The 25,236-nt window shown below is 38.9% G+C and overlaps 2 protein-coding genes across 2 annotated transcripts; both read left to right on the top strand.

Annotated features, from left to right (window-relative positions):
- Nucleotides 1-3,766: 3,766 nt before the first annotated feature.
- On the top strand, nucleotides 3,767-8,649 carry cunh4orf54 (chromosome unknown C4orf54 homolog). Its single transcript, XM_056259265.1, has one exon. The coding sequence runs from the start codon at nucleotides 4,302-4,304 to the stop codon at nucleotides 8,628-8,630; it is 4,329 nt and encodes a 1,442-aa protein (XP_056115240.1). The 5' UTR covers nucleotides 3,767-4,301; the 3' UTR covers nucleotides 8,631-8,649.
- A 9,431-nt stretch (nucleotides 8,650-18,080) lies between these two features.
- Nucleotides 18,081-25,138, top strand: trmt10a (tRNA methyltransferase 10A). Its single transcript, XM_056259280.1, has 8 exons — nucleotides 18,081-18,149; nucleotides 19,020-19,221; nucleotides 19,600-19,762; nucleotides 19,894-19,965; nucleotides 20,098-20,172; nucleotides 22,467-22,616; nucleotides 23,629-23,734; nucleotides 24,785-25,138. The coding sequence occupies exons 2-8, from the start codon at nucleotides 19,034-19,036 to the stop codon at nucleotides 25,051-25,053; spliced, it is 1,023 nt and encodes a 340-aa protein (XP_056115255.1). The 5' UTR covers nucleotides 18,081-18,149; nucleotides 19,020-19,033; the 3' UTR covers nucleotides 25,054-25,138.
- The last annotated feature ends 98 nt before the right edge of the window (nucleotides 25,139-25,236 follow it).

Below are 25,236 nucleotides of genomic sequence, written 5' to 3'. Positions count from 1 at the left end.
TTTGTCTATTAGATCGAAAGATCTGGAAAAAAAACCCCATACATTTACCCGCCCATAGACCCTCTCCTCGAAGAAATCAGGACAGAAGTGTTTGAAAGTGGACAAAAGAGACGGATTAAAACACCAGGTGTAAACGGGAATGCGTCTCCCTCGTCCACTTGTGATCCGATCGACTAAAACCCATCTTAATACCAGGTGTAAACAAGGCCTAAGATAAAACCTTTTGGGACGAGTCCACAAGGAAAAAAGCTTAATAAATATACTAAATAATGTCTTAATGAAAATGTGTAAAGGTTTGTGTGAGAGTTGGTGTGTGTGTATAATGTCTGATAATCAGAGAGGAAGCATTCCTGCCATCACGTTGTGTTTTGATGACAGCTCACTGTATCTTTCCGTCTCTCTGTAAGAACACCCACAGGTCTAGCGTGCCTAACAGACTCTCCACAACGTCATATCTATTTTCGTTTTCAAGAAGATTATCCCCAATGTGCTTTTTAATGCTACAGATTTAACAGGCAACAACAATGCGATAGACACTTTAAATATATTTGAAAAGTGCTTGCTGTTGTAGCTGCTAAAAGTGCCTTCCAGGCATTTAATATGCCACCTGATTTATGCATTAGATCTAAAGGCTGAAAGGTTAGACGGATTGATCGTTATCCAGTTAACCCTTTAATGCTGTAAATTTGTTTTTGAAGACCTCCAGGTATTCGGACAGCGGGCGCCCCGTCTCTCAGCTACTAAAAAGTTGTGAAATGTGACACTGAAAACTAGACCGTTGACTTTACTATCGCAGACACTTTCAGTGGCAGAAAGCATTTTCTCCATGCGGATCCTCATAGAATAGAGTTTCTGTGCAAACAAAGTCTCAGTTGCAAGCCGGACTTAATATAGTTCTCCAGACAACCGCTGCATTCTGGCAGGAAGGCTAATGTGCCATGAGCCGACTGCGTAAAACTTGCATAGTTATGAAAGGGAGTAAGGGACCACTGACAGACGGGGCAATAGATGGGCCAAATTTAAACTGAGTCGTTAGGGCGACTGCTGACCACTCCTAATAAATCCAATCATTTGCTAGTCAACTACAAACATTAGACTTTGGTTCCCGTGGAGAAACAACATACTATTTGTTTGTTTATTGATTGAATGATTCATTGATTGGTTGCAAGTGATATTATTATGAATGAGTGAATAATTGACTTAAATATGTGGTTCAAACATGGATAAACCAGATTAAGTTACCACTCACTTAATAATGTTGCGAGTAACCCAACTATGGGGTGGTATAGCACCTTCCCAACTGTGGGTTATTTTAACCCAATGTATTGGGTTAAAAGCATTTGGTCCAAATGCGTAACCCAATGGTTGGGTAAAAAAAAAAAAAAACTTTTTTTAAGTATAATTTTTTTTTAAAGATTCTTACAAGGGATGCATGAAAGGCTAATGATAATTCATACCATAGAGGCCTTTAGTTACCTTGAACACTAATTCTCACTATCATTGACATGCTGGAAAGCCCCTGCTCTGACCAAGACTATACGGGTGAATGATGAATGACTTGGTACAGATGGTCAAACACTCAGAGTTATCAGTGAAATACTGATCTAAGATCTCACCCCTCCTGATAAACCCTTAACACTGCTGCTGTGAACTCAGTCACTTGCTGGAATAAACAAGATGTCTTATACCAACATTAAGAGCTGACAGCTTTAAAACAAGTACAATTGTATTGTATGTTTTCAGAAACACATTAAAGGAGTGTCCGGACGGATCATGAAGAAGCACTTGATTAAGACACTGCAGCACTGCAATCCAATCATAACAGTTCACTTATACTGTATATTAACCAAGAAAAATTGGCTGTGAATATGAGCTGTATTCGGGTGTGTCTAACTAATCAGCTCTGAACTGTGTGAACTGCCATTTGATGATTAATAGATGACATGATTTAACACCTGGTGGATTAATACAGCCACTGAATGTAACTGTATCTGAACACACTTGAGCAGACAGGAGCCATTTAAATAGCACACTAAATTTACCCTGTTTGTGGCAGCCTGGTGTACACATGTGTGCGTTTGTGTGAGTGTGTGTGTGTGTGTGTGTGTGCATAAAAAATGCTGGGTTGTTTCAACCCAAATTTGGGTCAAATATGGACAAACCCAAATGTTGGGTTAAAAATTAACTTTTAAATTTTAACCCAACTTCAACTTTCACTTTCAACTTTAAATTTTTTTATTACATTTTTAAACCTAACATTTGGGTTTGTCCATATTTGACCCAAATTTGGGTTGAAACAACCCAGCATTTTTTAGAGTGTGTGTGCCTGTTTATTCTCATGTAACAAACACAACATGGAAAATGGTATAGAATGTGTGAAATATATAATAACAATAACTCAAATATTCCTTCATAACAGCTTAATACAATATCACATGTTGGCGGCTGGTTCTGAATTGGTAATGAAGGATCTTTAGTGCTTTAAACTGGGTCAGATCTTAGACTCAGTCTGTCTTTATGGTGGTCTTCTCATTCAGCCTACAGTTGCTGAAGGAATGCAACATGATATACCAGTCTAAAACATTTGCAAGTCTTTACAGGTCTCCTGCAGGCGTATGTACTGCACAAACAAAGCAAAAAAATCCTTAAATCCTTAAAATGGAGTAACATAAATTTATGGTATGTACATTCATTTAAACTTAAGGTAGGCCTAATTGTAACAGTTAAGCTCAGGTTTGTTTTCATTTTCACTTTGTTCTGTTCCTGTTTTGCCTGCCTTAGTTCAATAAAATAAAATAAGTTGAAATAAATTTTTTTTTTAAATTCAACTAATTTTATTGTTTGCAGCACACGACATTGTTTTACACAAACATACAACTATTATATATAGCCTATACATACTCAAAATATGCTTTTATTGTAAAACCTTTGCTCAGATACTAGCATTAAAGATGTAAACGTGGGAAAGATGCATGCAAATAAGTTATTATACTCTAATAGCTTCTTAATAAGTTAGATATAAATTCTCTGTGTGAATTCAAACACTGACTTTAAATAAAATAGGCATAATTTTACACAAAGCAGCATGTCATGCTAAAGAAATGTAAACACTTTTGGCCTCTAACCCCTAACAGCTATTTACAGTACATATAAGTCCTTATTAGTTGCCCATGCCTACTTAATTAAATATTCATGCGAGGCCACGACCCCTCGTGCGCAATGTACAGATACAACTCATTTTTTTCTGATTCACTTTATTTAATTGACAAGTTCGTGCAAACAGAGAAAATAAATATGTTAAACATCACATTATTGTTTATTTAAATGTAAAAAAAATCCAAATAAAATCTGAAAAGTAAATTTTACGTTAAGAGTGCATCCTGCTTCCGAGGAATGAACAAATGACGTATTGTCTACTGCAAAGGCGCTGTCCACCGCTGTGGTGCTGACCTTGCTCCAAAACGCACGTTTTAAGCATTAAAACGAGACTTTCCAGGGAATAGTCTAATTTTGGAAAAACGAGATTGTTTTATAAGAAGTTAGAGACGACTATAACTAAATGTAACCTAACTACCAACTCTTTACCAACTCTTCCACTATTTACTTTGGCAGCGCACTCTATTCAACTGCATTAGCCATTGCCTCATCACTGACTGAATCCTTCTCATATTCGTCATGCTATAACTCCATTTAGAGCGTCAACCTTTCCATCACATGACGGAGAGTGATTATATGGCTGTGACATATTGTTGGGTTAAGGCGGCGACACGTCAAAAGCGCGCATTGTTGAGCGAGAAGCTTAAGGAGGATTCATTTTTAGCACAAATGTTGTGTCGGGGGGGGAGTCAGCCTTGTCTGCAGTATGTAACAAAACACGCTGAACATAACATCCTCGTTCTAAAATAGCCGATTTCGCATTTCGTCATCAGCTCTAAATTTGCAGGCATACGCATTTTAAGTGACAGCGCGCAACACAACAGGCTGTGTCATGGAAGTCAGTCTCCGTTTGTCGTCGGGTAAACGCCTCCCATAGCATTATTACGGGAATATGCATATGACATATTCTAGGAGAAAGTACAGCAGGGTGAGTAGTGTCGTTTCTCTCACTGAAAGGAGGTCGCGTGAACGTCTGGCGCGCGTCTGAAATGACGTTCTCGAGTGCCACGCTCTCCACTGTGGGCGAGGAAGGCAGAGCAGAGCCACAACTCCACTAGGATTGGACAACGGGCAGTGCAGTGGGGATTCCTGGGGACTGGTGTCTCTCCTAAAAGAAAACTACGGCTTCATCACCAATAAAGCCTATGGCAGCTTCGGAGAAAACGCTCATTTACCGGGAAGACACCGATTCGTATAAGAACTTGCTTTACAAACGGGACATGCGCCTGATAAGCGCACAAGAAGAGTCAAATTATGTGGATCTGAACGACCTGCTGGAACTTAAACTGGATGATACCAAAACAGTGAAAGTAACATTTACTGGAGACTCGAGTCCACTGGAAATAATTAAAAGTATTAGTGGCATGAGCGATTCAAAAGGAGAGCATGAACCTCCCACTGGAAAAATACGCGAATCTACTCAAAATAAATGCGCACTGGAGGAATGCGGGGAGAAGTCGAACTCTTTTGAAACAGCAACTTCGGAAACACCTCAAGCTGATAAGACGGACTGTATCGAAAAGACGGAGCAAAAGCCTAAATCACCAAATTTGGAGACGCAGAGCATAGGAAACGATAACAATGAACAATACAATGAAGTTTATCTGAGCAGCAAAAGTGAATCGGACGATGAGGTCACTGTGGTGCTTTCGGATCACGACACGCGCGAAGACGAGTCCCACTATATCACAACCCACGAAATAGAGCTTTTGGAGTTGGACCATGATGTGGATTACGACTTTGAGACGGGATCAAGCTGGGAACTCGAGGACGATCTCCAGGTCTACTCGTTTGTCGATTATGCCTCTTTTGACAGTGATGAAACGATGGGGGCAAAAGAAGCGTGTGTGAAAAGCAATCAGGCTAATACGAGCGGAGCAGTGGTCAGCAGTGAGCCTGAAAGCAATCTCTGTGACGCGGACAAATGTGCCAGCTCAGATGAGGGCCTGTCAAAAAAGCAAAATACGACAGGGCAGATTCACCTATCAATCAAAGCCACTTCCCGCGCTGTAAATGAGCTACGCAACATCCAAGATCACGAAAAAGACAAAAGTCGCTATGTTTTGAGAGGAGTGGATGCAAAGGGCGACAAAGCGTGTGATAACGCAAAGTGTTTCATTGCTGTGCCAGGGCGCTTGCACTTTGGCAGCAAATTGAAAAGCAAAGATGTGAACGAGTATTCCAGCGGTGCGTCCAGCGCGGTGAGCGAGCTGGATGACGCCGATAAGGAAGTGCGCAATCTCACTGCCAGGGCGTTCAAAAGTTTGGCGTATCCATATTTCAATGCCATCAACTTTAGCACCTCAAGTGAGTCTTCTGCTTCAGAGCATGGGCTAGGAATAAACAGCTGGTCGACGTTTGTTGACCTAAAGTATGGCAAGGGGCGAGATCAAAACTTGGTCCCGCATAAGGGCTCCACACCCAAATTCCATTTCGCCAAAAAGAGAGACGGTAAGGGGATAACAGGCTTGACGCTGACCAGCATGCGAGCGCCCCCCGTCGAGATATTTGCTCTGAACGGCAATTTAGTCGGCCACAAAAACGCATCGTCCACCACTAAAAAGATTGAGCTCATGGGGAAGTTCTCACAGGGGCAAAGTGGCCTCATAAGACTGACCGAAACGCTCAATTTTCGATGCAATGTCAAATCCGGCCAGTCTGTAAACGAAAGCGCTGGAGGATCACGTTCCACAGATGAAGTTACACACACCTTGCCAAGCGCCCAAGGGAGCGAGGCAAGCAAGCGATCCTGCAATGCAGGTGAAACCATGGAAGACACACACAAGAAATCCGTATTCGCTTCGAGTCTCCTCAAAAATGTAATTTCTAAGAAAATGCAGTTCGAGCAAGAGCGCAAAATGGAGAGGGGCGAGATATGCGAGGCGCACCACGCACCCTCTCCGTGCTTCGCGATGCACGAGCACGAGAAAGCGGCCAAGAAAAATTCCAAAGGGCTGCAAAGGCAAAGCTCGAAATTCTCAGAAGCCGATTCCGACTTCACGATCGTCAGCGTGGACGATCTGGGCGACATAGTAGACGGCAATTCAAGCGATGCCAAAGACGACGGGCGCAATGAGGAGACTTTGACGAGTGCATCAGAAACCAATTTAGAGTCGGCGAATGATACTAAAAAAGGAGCATTCGAAGCATCCAAAAGCACGCTGCTTCGAAGCCAAAATAGCGCGTTCAGATCGTGGAGGGACGGCGAGCTAGAGTTTCAAAAGGAACATAAAAACGTCAAAACTCTTGAGGGGAAACCGCTACGCGAGTGTCCGGGGGAAACCAACTTCTGCGTCGATTCGGCGAGCGGCAAGCCCACTAAAATGTCACATTTATTTGTGCCAAGCATACAGCTTCCGTCCTCGGAGAGGGACCTTAGGAAACCACCGCCGAAAGTGAGTTATTCCACGCGCAATCGAGGAGAAAGCGGAGCTTTAAAGTGGCGCTCGAACACACTTTATGTGACAGACGCGACGCGCAGCGCTGTGACATCGAAGTCGCCCGAAATCAAAATAAGTCTGCGGAGTGTACGGGACAACAAAAGCGACCCGTTCAATATCGCCAAGCTGCTGACTCCCAATTTGGGCTGTAAGACAGCTGAGGACACCAGATGCCAAGCGCTCGCCACGGCTTTCAAGGGTGAGTCCTCTGACAAAGTGCCTCACTTTATAGTCAGAGACATTAGAGAGAACAAGGGCAAACTACAGACCCCCATTCACCAGGTTAGAGACGTGCGTAAATTGGTTAAGAGCTCGTATCACTTTGTGTCTTTAGACAACAACGACAACAAATCTAGCTACTCGACTTCTGATGGAGAGCAGAAGGCATTAAAGCAGAGTCCTTATCTGAACTCAGCCTCTCTTTCACCCATAGTGATTAAATGCCAGTCTGTGAATACAAATAGCAATGTAAAGCAATCCGGAGATTTAATAGACCCCCCCAAGAGACGATTTCCAGAGGATATAGTTGAGGCTGACAGGTCCTCTCCTCACGTTGCTGTAGCCAACAGGCTGCCGAAACAAGAGGTCCCAACCGGATTAAAGATTGAGACGAGCACAAGAAAGCAAGATAAAACAAGCGACGCCAGCGAGAAAAAAACCGAACCCAAGATGGCCAACCAAGCCGCTTTGGAAAAATTGCAAGCTGCAGTCAAAACAATGGAGCAACTGTATGTTTTTGACAAGAATGAGTGGAAGAGAAAAAAAGAACCTCGGCCGATAACAGACAGCCACGTGCTCTCGCTCATCTCCGGCGAGAAACACACTGTAGAGGAACTGGAAAGCTATTCCCCTGCGGTTAGTTTGCAAAGGCGAGATTCAAACTCAAACCTAATCGAGACGCCCCCTAAAAAAGACGACAAGTCATCATCGGCCACTCAAGAGCGAAACGGCCCTAAAGCGCTCACAGGAACGCCATGTAAGGATATAACAAAGAAGCCTGTAACCTCAAAGACGCCACAAACACACGTTGCATCACCGGCATCTTTGAGCTTCAAGGCCTTGACACCCAAATCTCCAAAACTACCCATTTCCTTGAAGATATCTCATCCGAAGCGCGTGCTAGAAGAGCGGGAGAGGTCGAACGGAAGTGAGACTGAGTTCGCCCCTCTGCAGTTCACTTCCACAGCAGATTCGGAGAGCTACCTGACCATACCCGTGAAGCCTCACGCCACGTCCGCAGCCGGGCTGGGCAAATCCGCTGTTTATGCAATCCCACCCGGAGGAGGTAAAACCCAAACGGCCAGTCCGCCGTCTTACCTGGCTCACAGTGACATCAGAAGCCATCCGTCACCAAAACGTTCATCGTTTGTCATGGAGACACGGTCCTCGGATACCCCTACCGCCACTATTTACCACACACCCATGCCTGTCACGATGCAAGCTGCTCAGCCTCAACTCATTTGCTTCTCTCCTTCAGTTCAACCCTCCCCCGTCCCGACAGATCACTTCCACACGACCCAAAGAAAGATGCTGCTGGATCCCACCACTGGAAGCTACTACTTGGTGGACACTCCGGTGCAACCGGCCACCAGGCGTCTGTTTGACCCGGAAACCGGGCAGTATGTGGACGTCTCCATGCCACAGCAGCCCCCCATGACCCCCGTCCCACTTCCGATATCCCCTCTCGCCCTCGGCCCGGGAGCTTATGGCCATACCTACATGTTTTACCCGGGATACATGCCAACCACGATGATCCCCGCACGCACTATTCAGTCCCAGCTCTCCATGCAGTCCGAAGCAGATGATGGGGATAAATCCCATCCGGACATGGGACAGCAGGAGGAACGAGCTTACATGGAGAGCCCTTACTATATGCCATTGGGGAAGTCGTCACAAACAGTCCATGTGGCTCAACATGTTCCCACCACCAGCAAGCAGCCCGTCATCAGCATCACCTCCCAGCAAGGGCCGAGGATCATCGCTCCCCCCTCCTTCGACGGCACCACCATGAGCTTCGTGGTGGAGCATCGGTAAAGTCCCGCTCACCTGCAGCGTAAGTGCAAACTCATTATTTCTTCATTGTATTTGCATGCATTGAATGTTTTTCATAATAGTAAGGGCTAGAAACAAACTTCTAAACAAACTTTGTTCCATTATTGTCCTGTTATCTCTGTAAAGCTGCTTTGAAATAATCTCTATTGTAAAAAGCGCGATATAAATAAAGGTGACTTGACTTAAACTGAAAATGCTAAATAATCTTATAAAATACAAGATTGGCAATGTCTTTGCCAAGATCTTGAAGACATTTTCAGTTTGATTTCTTCACGCCATCGCGCAGACCTGAGATATGTTGGCATTGTTTTGTTACAGTTCAGGTGCAAAGACATTGTAGTATAGTGGAATACTATTTTGTAAGTTAATACTTAGATATTTAAGATGTACAGTATATACTTAAATAATTCAAGCAGACACTGTCTGACAGCATAGATAGTAGTATATACACTACCTGAAATGATGTTATTTAAGGTTTGAAAAGCTCAGGAAGTATTTGTATAGATTAACACAACAATGTAAACAAACAAACAAAAAAGATTCAATAATTTTTTTTCAGATTTAACTTGAGCTGAAAATGCTAAATAGCTTTTCAAACCTTTAATAGTTCTTGAACATCATTTTAGATAAATAATGTCTAAAGACTGCTTGGATTATTCAAGTACAATATATACTGTACATCAGTGATGGTAATTATATGGGTATACATTTAAGGGACTGTTCACCAAAAAAACATTTTTTTTCATTATTCACTCACATTGTTGAAACCTGTATTGAAGAAAATGTAAAATAAATAACTATACAAATTAAAAGTAAATGATCTTCTTCCTTTTTTGCACTTCCGGCAAGAAAGTCATGATGACTTCATGATTCACTTCACCCTTTTCGCTCTGGCCTCAAGACTGTCTAATTTAGCTTTGACAGCCTTTAGTATTTTTTTTAATGAAAAATGACGTTGCTTTTGCTGGCAGCTTATATACATACTGCTAGGAATGTCATTGCTTTAAAGAACTGTTTTTGTCAAAACAACATTGGACCCCATTGACTTAATGGACAGAAAAACAAGAGTTTAAAAAAAAAAGTCTTTTTTTCTGTTCTGCAGAATAAAAAAAGTGTCATGCAAGTTTGGAACAACATGGCGGTGAGTAAATGATGACAGAACTGTATTTTTTGGGTGAACGATTCCTTTTAGATGCTCATAAGCTAAAGAACAATTTATATATATATATATATATATATATATATGCCCTAAATAAGTTTTGGATCAGACCTGTAGACATATCATTGCCATTATGTTAATTCATTTGACTTAACTTATTTACTTATTACCTAACTTAAGCAGTCATAAAACAATTAATATGTAAGAATTTCCTCCCCATGACCATCTTGAAAGAAATCGAGGCTCTGATTATGAAGAAAATGTGTCTTTTTTTGGTTGTTTATGAGTTATTTATAACCATTGGAAGCCGGAAGCCACCTGTTCTTTTAGAGTGCTGGGTTTGCATTTACATTTATGCATTTTTAAGATGCTTCTATCCAAACTAACAGTGAAGGTTTACAGACTTGCAGTGGATCCAAGGTATAAACGTCTTATCAGTGTGTGTGCTATAATCGAACACACAACTTTGGTATTGATATAAAGTCGCAAATTCCGTTATAAAGATAATTGGTTGATATAAAGTCGCAATTGAGTGTTATAAAGTGAGAATTGCGAGATAAAAAGTCGCAATTGCATTATAAAGTCAGAATTGGGTGATATAAAGTGAGAATTGTGAGATATAAACTCGCAATTGTGAGAAAAAAAGTCAGAATTGTGAAGTCGTAATTATCTTATTTATGTTTTATTCTGTGCCGGAAACAAGCTTCCATAACAGAGCCTTTATAGGGATGTGGTGAAGTGAAAAAAGGAGACGGGAGAGAAAAAGATTTCAATGCTTCTCTCGAAAAGTTTAGCATTTCCCCCCAAGAAACTTTGCGTTCACTCGCAAAATTTCGAGTTTTGCGAGTTTATATCTCACAATTCTCACTTTATATCACCCAATTCTGACTTTATAACGCAATTGCGACTTTTTATCTTGCAATTCTGGCTTTATAACGCAATTGTGACTTTTAATCTCGCAATTCTGACTTTATAACATGCAATTGCGAGTTTATCACCCAATTCTGTCTTTATAACACAATTGCAAGTTTATATCACGCAATTCTGACTTTATAACACTCAATTGCGACTTTATATCACACAATTCTGACTTTTTTTCTCGCAACTGCGACTTTATATCACACAATTATCTTTATAACGGAATTTGCGACTTTATAACACCCAATTCTGACTTTATAACATGCAATTGCGAGTTTATCACCCAATTTCTGTCTTTATAACGCAATTGCGACTTTTTATCTCGCAATTCTGGCTTTATAACGCAATTGCGACTTTTTATCTCGCAATTCTGACTTTATAACATGCAATTGCGAGTTTATCACCCAATTCTGTCTTTATAACACAATTGCAAGTTTATATCACGCAATTCTGACTTTATAACACTCAATTGCGACTTTATATCACGCAATTCTGACTTTTTTTCTCGCAACTGCGACTTTATATCACACAATTATCTTTATAACGGAATTTGCGACTTTATAACACCCAATTCTGACTTTATAACATGCAATTGCGAGTTTATCACCCAATTTCTGTCTTTATAACGCAATTGCGACTTTTTATCTCGCAATTCTGGCTTTATAACGCAATTGCGACTTTTTATCTCGCAATTCTGACTTTATAACATGCAATTGCGAGTTTATCACCCAATTCTGTCTTTATAACACAATTGCAAGTTTATATCACGCAATTCTGACTTTATAACACTCAATTGCGACTTTATATCACGCAATTCTGACTTTTTTTCTCGCAACTGCGACTTTATATCACACAATTATCTTTATAACGGAATTTGCGACTTTATAACACCCAATTCTGACTTTATAACATGCAATTGTGAGTTTATCACCCAATTTCTGTCTTTATAACGCAATTGCGACTTTTTATCTCGCAATTCTGACTTTATAACGCAATTGCGACTTTTTATCTTGCAATTCTGACTTTATAACATGCAATTGCGAGTTTATCACCCAATTCTGTCTTTATAACACAATTGCAAGTTTATTTCACGCAATTCTGACTTTATAACACTCAATTGCGACTTTATATCACACAATTCTGACTTTTTTTCTCACAATTGCGATTTTATATCACACAATTATCTTTATAACGGAATTTGGTGAAGAAAGAAAAAAAAAATGAAATGAGAGGAAAAATAAGTCAATGCTTTTGCATTCTCTTGCAAATGTTTTGCTTTCCCCGAGAAACTTTGAAAGATTTAGTTCACGAAAAACTTACAGTCATGACTTTCATTTACAAATTCGGCATTAGCAACTTACTTTTCACGCTGTTCAAGCTACGACGACATTTTGAGTGGATCAGTGAGTTGCTTACTCAAGAACAGTCCGATTCGTGAATGAATTGTCCCGTGTAATTTGTGAACCAACTCAATAGGTTAATTGGAAAGAATCAGCTCGTTCACGAATCCGACATCGCTATATTGCGTCTCGGTTTGGGTTACAGGTGGCGATTTCCCCAGTTTTTATGAAATGGAGTAAAAAGTGTGAAATTATGAATGTAGTGAAGAAGTAAAAGTAAAAGTTTCCCAAAATAAATACACTCTGATACTTAAAAAAGGCACTGTTGAGTAATTACAGTAACGAAGTAAAGCTAATTCACTGTCCACCGCTGCATAAATGAGTTCAACGTAGAAGTTAGATGCCTTACATTAATTCCATGTGTGACCTACACTATTTTGTTTATATGGGTATAAATAAAAATGATTTTATCTTAACACCTCCCGCTCAAGTCATAAAATAGCACCGCCGTAAAAATACATGACTACTGTTCTATTTCCTCAAGAGCTACCATGTGTGTATGGTATGGACGGTGATAAGACGAGCCCTATAAAGAGCGTGGCGTGGCGTCCCGCGGGCAGAAGGGAAGAGGCGTGGCATTGTTAGCATAGCGGTGGGAGGAGAGAAAGGTCAGCCAGTTTGAGGCATGTGTTTGTGCTGATACAGTGTTGTGCCAGCTGCTGCTGGATATCAATCTCAATATCAGTCCTGAGATTCCTGGGGCGCAGGCAGGTCACCTTTTTATAGGACGGCCTTATGTTAAAGGGAAAGACCCAGAGGCGGGCCAGAAGCTTTGGCTGAGGGATATTATACAAACAAATCAGCCAGCGTGCGATCGGCCCGCGCAGGGGAGTAATGTAAGACGCCTGAACTGCCATATTTTCATGAGCAATAATCCTATTAGCAAGCAGCGGATGGTTTTAAAGACACTAAATAACACTTACATAACTAACCTGTAGGCTGACAGAAGAATATTAAAGTTTTTAATATTATTCTTGTTTTGTTTCACACAGGAGCCACGTGACAGCACCTTGTCTGTTCTGTTTTTTGCTGAATTTATTCACTGTATTTTGGAATCTCCTTCATCATGAAATTCTCCCATTATTATCTGTGGCCTGCTTGATCATGGCGATTATCCCACTTGCTTCGTTCTTGCGTTATAACATTTTTTCTGTCTGCTTGTCAAATCTTTATGAAAGTGGATGGATTTTTCTGCATTGGATTTTTTTTCTTCAAGGGGTAGTTGAATTCATGTGCATTTACTGTATACGTTATTCTAAAATATCTCTTTAAGCACCCTCGGAATGATGTCAGTTAAATAAGTTAAAGAGAACTTGGTAACACTTTACTTAAAGCCTTTATATACTGTGTATATCTATATATATAATTTGTTTTTAAGGCATTGTATGCAATGCATTTTGCTGTTGATTAACAGTAATTCGTGGGAAAAAAATGGCCCAGCATGCATTAATTTCACTGTAAATTTCGGACTACAGTAATTTATTGTAAAAATACTCTTTTCAATTTTTTACAGTGTAGCTCAGATACATTAAATCATATATAAACAGATACAACCTTTGCTGCATTAGATATTAACATTAACTAAGATTATTAAATGCTGTAAGTAACTAATGTTAACAAATGGAACCTTATTGTAAAGTGTTTCTGTTACAATTATTTATGAAAATGTACATTATTACAATACATAAAGGTTTTAATTAAAGTGTTACCTATAGCCTTTTAAATTATGACTGCTAAGGATGTAATTATATAAAAATTCTGGCAAGAATTTTTGCATGGTTGCTAACGACCAATATTAGAACTCTACTATAGGCAACTATTTTTTGTCTAAAAAAATTACTGCAAAATAAAACCTAATATTTTAAATGTTACAAGTCAATTTTGGCATCATAATGTAACAGCACGAAAAATCGATATTCATGTTAAGATTTACTAAAGATTACATTTTACAGTATTAATAAATTATTAGTGTTTTTCAGTGAACTATGCAATCTAAATGTAAAAATAGGCCAAGTTTGTGCACAATCTGTATATAATCCATTATATCAACCATATAAATAGGAACTTAAATTGATACATGGTAAGGCTATTAACAGGTTCTCTATATAAAACACACACCAAATTTCTCCTGGTTTCCATCTTTCCTTGACTGAAGTTCTTCTCCTGACCTTGATTCTCAACACTCTTCCTTGAGAGGTGTTCAGTGAGCTTAACAAATTACATTATACATTTTATATTGTATATTTTTGTGATTTAAAAAAAAAAATTTTTTTTACTGCTGTTGTTTTTTCTTCTGGTATTGAATAGACCACCATTAAACACACACAAATGTGTGGCGATGTGGTGAAGGAGTGTTTTAGGGGATGGTATTTCCTCTATTACTCACAGTACCAGTATAGCATGAGTGTGTGAGAGAATGTGTTTACCAAGTCATTTTGATTTGGTATTGCAGTTTCATTGCTTTTGGCTGCAGTGATAATGGATCAAGGTCAGGTGAATTGATTTCAGGTGAAGAAATGAAAGATTTTAGAAGGGATTTCTTGTATTTTGAATACAGAAACTGTTATACAAAACACAGTTTACATGATGTAGCTTTAGACAACGTTTAGAAAATTTGACTGAACCTTAATTTTGAAAAGAGTAATCAATACACAGTGCTGGCTAGTAACTGATTATGAAGGTAGATGCCACTGATTATGGCATATATGTATTTATATATGTATGAAGAAGCTGTCCACACTGGATGCGACAAAGCGAGTGTTGCGAATCCATTTGTCCTTCGAATCAAATTTAAGTACGTCAGAAATAGAACGGGGCGGGGCATCAGTTTACCATCCAGTGTAGACAGCACCACTTATTATAATGGGTTTTATTCGCTTTTTCACGTTTTTAAGATGAGCTGACAAAATTAACATTCTTTATAACTGACATTATTCTGAACCTTTTAATAACAGAGGCCTTACATTTAGATCCTCTGTTATATTGTTTTTGTTTTGCTTTTTTTAATGCACATGGCAAGTTTTTAATAACTCTTGTTTTAGTATTCTTGTGAATTCATTCATTATTTCAGCTGTTGGAGCTGCTGGCCAGTCCGTTAAGCTGCCTTTGTCAAAGTTTGGTGTGGCGTTGTCATCAAATTAATGAGAATATCATTTCGGCGTGTTTAAATTCAGTGAAAAGTTTACTTAAAGGTTTTTGTTTTTTTTAAATAATAAAAAAAGAATAAATATGTGAAATGCATAAGACAACAAGGTAAATATGTGAAAATGTTTCTGTTTGGTATGTGCTATATGTTGGTTTTGTTTGTAATAAGAAGTCACTTGATGTCATAAGATGACATTGAATGTTCCTGTAATGCCATTGTTTAATCATAAGCAATCACTGTTTTACGAGCTACACTTGATAAATGATGAGACTGACATGAGGACAAAGTTATGTTACAATGGTTAGAAGTATGTGTGAAGATGGACGGGCGACGTACGTATTGGATGAGAATACGCATTATAGCGTCTTAGAAAGAATAAAGACTGAGATTCAAAACAAAGAGATGCAAAAAGGGTGAAATGTTCTCTGGTTTGAAGTTACAGGAAAAATAAAAATTCTACTTGAAATCAGCATTTTGTTGTTGTGGTTGTTTCCTTTTCTTTGTTTCCTTTTCCTACTTGTCCAATAAACATGCACTTTTCCAAAGACATAACTACATTTTTAAATTAAAGTAGGAGTAAGTAATTTGCTAAATGTTCCAATGAGTGCACTGTACCAAAAAAATTACATTAAGTTAAATCAACTTGGATGTTTAAGTCATTTTAGCTTAAATTACAAACAAATAGTTGAATCTTGTATAACTTTTTTTTGAAGGTGAAATTTTAGTTAAAGCAATGTAAAAACATTTGTTGTCATAACTTATTGACCATATAATTTTTTACAGTGTGCTGAAGATGGGAGTTGTTTATTCTAGACCCCATATCAGTTGTTATTACAATGGCATTTAAAGAATGAGTCCAGCAAACCAGCTGTACAAAGTATTTTTACCATATTAAGAGCTCCACGTTAAGCTCATTGACAGCAATCTATTTGTAATCCTCTGTAAAGTGCCTATATCGGGAGAATGAATATAGGAAGCAACAAATCCATATGCTAATATGTGTTACAATGTGCTAATGTGAAAGGTGATAGTCTGGTAGTTAAAAGTCTGTCACACATTACTATACAGCAATGGGAATGTAAACTTCCATATTAGCTGTAACTCTACTCGGGTGACATGAGCTCTGAATCAAGACAAACAGTTTTATCATTTTAATTCACTGAACTTCTGAATGCATTTCCATGAATGATGTGTAAATAACTTTTTTGTGCTGACGAACATTATCAAAGACCAGATATGAACGAAACATTTTATTAACGTTACTGGAAGAACATTTGCTCATATTTCGAGAGAACGTTTGTCAATGTTCTGAGAATGTATGTCCAGGCAAAGTTCACGGTTAGTTTTGTGTGCCTTTTTTTCCTGCCAGTGCTACATTAAAAGCACTGTTACCATGTAATGTGCATGGCAGAATATTTCAGTAGACCACCTGTGCATGAAACATAATATGGTGTTACATTATATGTTGGGAGGCCGATATTTTGCCTGCCATACTGTCAGACATACATCATATATAGTGTTTAAGTAAATAACAAAATAGAAAACAATATTTGCATTATAAACAACTATTGTTATGGTTTCAACACCAACCCTGTTTTTGTAATAATTCTTAAAATTGTAACGGAGAGATTTTTAGTACTATAAGCATTTGCTTTTGAAAATGTATAGGCTCATAGTTTAACAATATATACCGTAATTCCTCAAATAAAGGCCGGGGCCTTTATTTACCTGAACTGCAGATGGTAGCCGGCTTTTATTTGAAGCAGGCTTTTATTAGAGGCAGGCCTTTATTTCTAATTCGCGATCCCCGCCCGCCCGCCAGCCAAGTTTCCATGGTGACGCGTCATGCTTGGCACGTGTTCACCACAGCCAAAATAGCGCTATATGACAGATGTAGCGCTTTTATTTCTAAATATTAACAAACTTGCTTACCATGTCATCAACTATCTTCTATTCTGACTCTCAAATCCGTGTAAGTGAGTTTGTTTTGTCGTTTAAAACCCTTTATAAATGATCTTGATCTGTAACGTGAGATGGGCACCGCAGTTCGGAGATTCCTGTTTTATTTGTTAAGTTACAGCGCGTGAATTCTTCAGTTTCTCCCGAAATACATGAAAGTAAGTGGCCGGTGAACTGGGAGAAGAATAGAGTAAACTTTATAGTTACTTACACTGTGTATCTGATATGAATAAAACACGTCGCCAAATATATTTGAAAGGATTGTTATTGCTGCTTCCATAGACACCATTGTGTATTTTACAAACTATAAATTTATTGTTTTGCTATAAATCATATCTATTTAAATGTCTGAAACCTAAAATAAACATGTGGTTAAAAACACTTAATAGTTGTGATATATGACAAGCGCTGAGCGCGTCCGTCTTTGAGTGTACATTCATTTAAAGTGTACCTATTCACACTATTTTTTCCCCGGCCTTAATTTGAGACCGGCCTTTATTTGTCCGCATTGACCACGCCCCCGGCCACTATCAGAGGCCCGGCGTTTATTTGAATACCGGTCTTTATTTGAGGAATTACGGGTATGCATATCTCAATGTTAAACTTGCTAGTTTAAGTATATAGAATATACAATTTATGATGACTCATGGCAGATTCAAGACCATTCTTACACATCCAGAAAAACGTGGAGTTTTAAAAAACAATTATTAAGCATATACAAAGGTTAATACACATGTAAACAACTCACTACAGATGTTATCAACCTAGGCTCACACAGTCGATTTCTCATGCCTGAATGTCTTCACTTGCCCTCACCAACATGGCGAACTGTTGACGTTCCCACGCTGAGCGAGTCGCTTTAAAATGACGCAACATACAGCACATGATGACAGCCCTACTGCAAAGACAGCAGTTTAGAGGTAGTTTTCTCTTTTATACCTGTAATTCTGCTATTTTATGTAAATTAACACTATTATATGGGCCGTTTTATAAGGTATGTCGGCATGCTTGTTTTATGGTCCCCCTGATGTTTTGCATCATGTTGACATACAGACTCTGAATACATCTGATGTTAGATATCTTAAGTTAACCTGTATCGTAAGACGTAGATATCTTAAGTTAACATGTATTGTAACGTAGATATCTTAAGTTAACCTGTATCGTAAGACGTAGATATCTTAAGTTAACATGTATTGTAACGTAGATATCTTAAGTTAACATGTATTGCATGCCAAATAATATGGAAGTCAGTGGCTACCTTTATACAATAAAATAACTGTCTGAGCTCATGATACCACAGACAAAAGTGACATAAAGGTTGTAAGTTCCCGTCTTTGTTTGAAAGCTTTTCTAGGCATCATAGTCGCGGTTAAACGCGGATACGGTAACCACAATTGTGTCAAAATTTTACCACAATTTTGTTACATCGGTGTGTGTATGTAGGCTATTTATTATTTGTTTGAGTACTGCTCGGGATGCCGAATCATCTCAGTGACTCGAATATTTTGAATCAGTTCATTTAAAAGATTCGCTCAGGGTTTCGACCAGTGGCCCTTTCAAGTCATTGAACCATTCTCTTAAAACATCTTATTATCCTAGTAAAATATGCATACATAAGGCTCCAGAAAGTGTTTATGCAACATATTTGACATTTTTCTTTTTTCAACTACATCCTTATGCATTTTTAATTGATTGTTCTGTCATTTTTACACCTTTCTATTGGAGATTTCCATATCTGTTGTATAAAAAAAAAAAAAAAAAAAATCACTCAACATTTTTTGCTACTCCAGGATTTTCAGATTAAATGGCCACCGATATGGCCAATGCACCTGCAGTGCAGGAGAGGAGCCATGAATGTGCTAACAATGAAAACGAATCTACAAAGGATGAAAATGAGACCGTACAGACTGGAGAAACTGAAGCACTGTCTAAAAGACAAAGGAAGAAACTTCTCAAGAGTCAACAATGGGAAGAACAGAGAGAACTTCGCAAGTAAGCAGTGTTTTTTTAGTATTATTTATGTACACTTACAGTTTTTATTCATATTCTGAATGAGGAATAATTTTAATTGATTTCCATTTTAGTGTTTGTGAAATAGTACTTTTAGTTCAGTTGGTATTAGTATTATATGTTATATTATATTTCTAAAAAACGTTTTTATGCAAGTAACCATTCAAAATGATGAAACAAGACAAAACTGTTTGCTCTACTAATACGTGGTCAAGCTATAATTTAGGGTATGTTTCACATCAGTAAAAACAATATGCTTTCGAAATAAAACAATTATTGGTTTCAATAGTTCAGTGTAACGTATCTACTAGCTGCAAAGCTTAATCATTAAACACTATGTATCTTTATATTAATGTACAGACAGAAGCGGAAAGAGAGAAAACAGCAGAGGAAGCTGGAGAGACAAGCGCAGGCTGACGACGGGGTGGAGTGGACGGGGAAGAAGCGTTTGCGCAGGTCGGCAGAGCCCAGCTCTCTCAGACTGGTCATAGACTGCAGCTTTGATAACCTCATGCTGCTCAAGGTAAGCAACATCTGGAGTATCTTACAACTTCCTTTGCTTACTTTCATAATGCTATCTAGCTGCTGCACTACAAAAAGTCTTGTTGAAAGGTACTTTAAAGAACCAAATTTAATTTATTTCCTATTGTGTAGGATGTAAAGAAACTTCACAAGCAGATTCAGAGGTGCTATGCTGAGAACAGACGCACCCTCCATCCTGTACAGGCATGTTTCCTTCATAAATACACTATATACTGTATATATATATATATATATATATATATATATATATATATATATATATATATATATTAGTAAATGTGATCTTTAAATTCAACAGCCTTTTCATATTCACAGTTTTACCTTACAAGTCATGGTGGTCAGTTGAAGCAAATCATGGATGAAATTAACAAAGGCTGGGTCAACTGGAAGGTAAGATGAGAAATGACACTACTTATAATAAATATTACACACTTTTGTAAAGTCATCTGACAGTAAATGTTATTTGCTGTTGCAAAACTCATGTTTGCTGCAGACGTCTTAGCAATATAATAAACATTTGAAAATAAATACAATTTAAATAAATTTTTTTATATAAACAAATAATATAAACCTTTTTGGCTTGTGTTTACAAAATACATACCTGCTGCAACAGGCGTTTTCAAGATTCAGGATTTATAATAGCCTTATACTGTAAAGCCCTATTCAGAGAGGGCTAGTTTTCTAAATGATGTTTGATTACAATTCTTGTCTTGTCGTGTACGATTCAGATGGGACTAACATCTGTGTGTTTTCTAGACGTGGGCGTTACAGAAGCTCATCCGCTGTGCTTGCGTGCATCACATATGACGTATATGTCTTTAATTACTTATTGATATAACTTTGATTTATGATTAAAAACCCTATTTAAATAAACTTCACATGAGTATATAGAAGTGGACGTTTATAATAAACCCACAAAAGTGAGCATAGTCATCTAGACAGGTAACTTACCTGACACTGATATTAAAATATCTTCACAGTTTCCACGATTGGGCTCTATTTGTTTATTTTATTATTTAATTTTTTCATCAGATACCAATATCATTGAAATTAAATGAAAGAATGCGAAAGATTGTTGTGCAAACAATAGCTCAGGTTGGACAAAAAACACATGAGGAGAAGCTTTATGATAATACAACATCAGCAAATAACAGTTTGCATTCGGACGGGGTTAGATTTCTCAGAGGACCGTTGAGTTTGTCGGTGATTTTAACCCGGAATTTTTATTGAGGTTGTGTGAGAAAAACACAGACATGGCACATCGGACTGGATTAAAATCACAAAGTACACCTGTGAAACACGATTTTCTCTAACATCCTTCATGAAAACTAGTCTCACACGAATAGGGCTTTTTCAAATGCTCAAAACTCTTCTGTGGTCAGAAGAGTTCTTGTGTTGACAGTCTTTTGTATATTTTTAAACCCACCTGTCACCCACACAAGAAAACGCATTAACTGTGCACAAATCATGATTTTCAATGCGAATTTTGCCTGAAAGGGGATTAGCCATAGACCTTATGCGTCAGAGAAACAAAAGCACGGCCATCTTTCGAATTTTGTCTTTGAACTTCAGTTTTTGCGATCGCTCTGTATATTTCTGTCATCGCTGTCAAAGAGTAATTAGCTGGTGAAGCGGATTTACTTAAAGGAGAACGCCGGCGCAAAATGAACCTTTGGTCTAATTACACATTGTTACCTAGTCAACCGTTATCTGAGATTTGTTTTCATGATTATCGAATGTGAATAGTTTTATCTCTAAAAACAGTTTAGCCTATAAAGCTAGTATAACGCTAGTATATAGGGCATAGAGTAATGACAAATAAAAATCGCTTGTTAATACCACTAACAAGGCTCAAAATAGCCCCACACTAAAACGGTAGCATTATGAGGGTCCCTACCTTCAAACCGAAGCATTGAGAACTTTGTCAGAGTCCAGACAGTTTAATAAGAAGGTATTTTATACATACAGTCAACTTTGCGTATACAGGCAGAAGCCATCTTTGAAAAACAGCCTTTACCAGTCGATCTACGAACGCCGATCCAAGCCTACTGTTCGCGCTCACCTTATCACAACTTCATCAAAGATGCCATCAAAGATGGCTTCTGCCTGTATACGCGAAGTTGACTGTATGTATAAAATATCTTCTTATTAAACTGTCTGGACACTGACAAAGTTCTCAATGCTTCGGTTTGAAGGTAGGGACCCTCATTATGCTACCGTGTTAGTGTGGGGCTATTTTGAGCCTTGTTAGTGGTATTAACAAGCGATTTTTATTTGTCATTACTCTATGCCCCATATACTAGCGTTATACTAGCTTTATAGGGTAAACTGTTTTTAGAGATAAAACTATTCACATTCAATAATCATGAAAACAAATCTCAGATAACGGTTGACTAGGTAACAATGTGTAATTAGACCAAAGGTTCATTTTGCACCGGAGTTCTCCTTTAAGTGTAGAGTTAACGAAAGTGATCATGAGCATTGTAATGTTTGAAGCGGATATCGCAACGAATGTCAGTAGACCGGGAAGATTTTAAAACGAGCAGCTCATTCATAAATCCGTAAGATCTTACCTTCATGCTGTGGGAATACAAACCGAATCACAACAGGCGCAGATTTGATGTATGAATGTTGGATAATAGAAAGCGACGCCTTTAACAAATGGAAATTTAAATGTGGTGTAGGATGTCCATGTCAAGCCTGAAGCGTTTCATGAAATCCTAAGCAAGGACGACCTTGTCTACCTCACGTCTGATTCACCCAATGTGCTGGAAGAGCTGGATGAAGCCAAAGCCTATGTGATTGGAGGTCTGGTGGACCACAACCACCATAAGGTGAGTGGCTTGTTACAGTTATGGCGCTTTTCCACTGCATAGTACGGTACGGTTCGGTTCGGTACGGCACGCTTTGGCGCTTTTCCACTGCATAGTACGGTACGGTTCGGTTCGGTACGGCACGCTTTGGCGCTTTTCCACTGCATAGTACGGTACGGTTCGGTTTGGTACGGCACGCTTTGGCGCTTTTCCACTGCATAGTACGGTACGGCTCGGTTCGGTACGGCTCACTTATGGCGCATTTCCACTGCATGGTACGGTACGGTACGGCTCGCTTCGGCTCGCTTTAAATGGTACCTGATCTGTTGAGGTTCCAAGCGTACCGTACCGGTACTAAAATGTGACGTCAAAACACTGCAGATCACTGATTGGTCAGACAGACAGAATCGTCACTACCAGCGTCATTGTATTTGCGACACGAGACACTAACCCGCTAGATTTAAATAGCCAGCAGTAGACAACAGCCAACGCTGTAGTACCTGTTTTTAAAGTATTTGCTTGAAAAAAGAAGATGAAAACTTCAAAAAAAGAAATGGCTGAATCGTGGTCAGTGGACGAGGTGCAGACGTTCCTCTCGTTGGTTGCCGAGGAGTTGCGCAACTATAACGATCAGTCCCACCCACTGAAGCGGTACTACTGCAGTGGAAAAGCAACCGAGCCAAAGCGAACCGAGCCGTGCCGTACCGAGTCGAGTCGTACCACGCAGTGGAAAAGCGAAGCGAGCCGAACCGTTCCGCGCCGAGTCGAACCGTACCGAGCCGAACCGTACCGTACTATGCAGTGGAAAAGCGCAATTAGAACTGAAAATGGAAATCTTCCCTAAGTCAGTGAAATGATTATTCGTGTAAACAAGAACATGGGAAGTCACAGAAAGTAATTTCACAGGCCCTGCTTGCAAGGAGATTTTATTCTGAGATGACTATAGGGTGACAATTGTCATAATGTTTAATTTTTTTTACCTTAAAGTCATAACAAGCTCTTGGTTTTGGGGAATTCAAATGCTTTATTACAGGGAATCACATTTGGTCGAGCCCAAGAGCTTGGCATTGCTCACGCTCAGCTTCCGCTGGGCAGTTTCGTCAAGATGAATAGCCGCAAGGTGCTGGCTGTCAATCATGGTGAGATGCCCTTTCTTACATTCTCTTTAGGCCCTGTTTACACCTGGTATTAAGATGCGTTTGGTCGATCGGATCACAAGTAGACGAGGGAGACACATTCCCGTTTACACCTGGTGTTTTAATCCGTCTCTTTTGTCCACTTTTAAACACTTCTGTCCGGATTTTTTCGAGGGTAGGGTAAATGTACAGGCTTTTTCTGATCTTTCAATCTAATGGACGATATAAACTCACGCAATTTACATATGAACGCGAAAGGAGACGAAAGAGAAACACACCGAGAGCAGCAGCTTTCGTTTCTGCTCTGACAGCCGCAAGATCAGCCGAACACTGTGAATAAGTGTTAGAAATCAGGAATGGTGAGAGAACATTGTGCTTGGTACATTTTCATCTTCAAACCAAACTTGGGTCTCCAGCCAAAGTTTAAATCCCGTCAGGGCGCTTCTCATAATATTTACACATTAGTTCAGTAAGCGGAGAGTAGACGGTCTTTTGTGGGTTTTTGAACACATTCGACCACATGAGCGTTTACACTTCGAAACCAATCCGGTCAAATGCGTTTTCGACTACCTCTGGAAGTGGTCAAAAGTGGACAAAGCTCAAAACGCTGTTTACACCTGTATTTAGCTTCGTCTACTTGTGATCGGATTGACGAAAACACTTAATGCCAGGTGTAAACAGGTATCCATTCAAATGCCACTTCTGTATTGTATGGAGGTTTCTTCCACGAAAAAAAAGTAATTGTGTCTTTTTATCTCATAATTCAGAATTTTTTTCTTGCAATTCATACATAACTCAATTGAGAGTTTATATCCCGCAATTCTGACTTTTTTTTCTTCTGTTATAAAGTCAGAATTGTGAGACGACTTTTTTTCTCAGAATTGAGATATAAACGGTAAAGTCCCAATTGCGAGATATAAATGAACTCACGATTGCGAGGAAAAAAAGTCAGAATTGTTAAAAAAATGATTCTGCGGTGGAAACTTCCATAGTTATATACTACTTTTAAGTTTCCTGCTGCGAATTAAACAATCATTTTCCCTCTTGCTGCAGTTTTTGAAATCATCCTAGCATTCCTGGAGAAACGAGACTGGCAGGAAGCTTTCTTTACGGTTTTGCCACAGAGGAAGGGAGCTGTGCCAGTAGGCCAAGAGGACAAGCTCGGAGAGTGCAATGATGAGGAAGACTCTGATGAAGACTCAGACACAGAGCAGACAACCTCAGAAAAGGGAACGGACTCAAAGGACCAATCAGATAGCAAACAAGAAGAGCACAAACCTCTGCTAAACCAATCAGATTCCAGCGAGCGAAACACAGCATAGAGAGACGTAACATATTTATGCCATTTCATCTTTTTTTTTGCTAATTTTTAATTGTTTGTTTTTCTGATGTTTTTCCTTTTAGTTTAACATCTCAATTTGAGGTTTGAGATGCTTTATGCAAAGGTTTGGACATTTCATTTCATGAGAGAAAAAAAAAACTAAAATTAAAAAATTAAAAAGGAC

The sequence above is a fragment of the Rhinichthys klamathensis genome, unplaced genomic scaffold (assembly GCF_029890125.1).
Source record: "Rhinichthys klamathensis goyatoka isolate OS25496 unplaced genomic scaffold, OSU_Roscu_1.1 h1tg000165l_1, whole genome shotgun sequence".
Classification (NCBI taxonomy): Eukaryota; Metazoa; Chordata; class Actinopteri; order Cypriniformes; family Leuciscidae; genus Rhinichthys; species Rhinichthys klamathensis.
The sequence above is the reverse complement of the archived record's forward strand: the minus strand, read 5'-3'. Positions and strand labels throughout refer to the sequence as shown.

Excerpts from the sequence above, each read along its gene's own strand:
- cunh4orf54 (XM_056259265.1), top strand. The coding sequence starts at position 4,302 with ATGGCAGCTTCGGAGAAAACGCTCATTTACCGGGAAGACACCGATTCG.
- trmt10a (XM_056259280.1), top strand. The coding sequence starts at position 19,034 with ATGGCCACCGATATGGCCAATGCACCTGCAGTGCAGGAGAGGAGCCAT. Across the intron at positions 19,222-19,599 it reads GAACAGAGAGAACTTCGCAA|ACAGAAGCGGAAAGAGAGAA; the intron begins GTAAGCAGTGTT and ends ATTAATGTACAG. Across the intron at positions 22,617-23,628 it reads TGGACCACAACCACCATAAG|GGAATCACATTTGGTCGAGC; the intron begins GTGAGTGGCTTG and ends GCTTTATTACAG.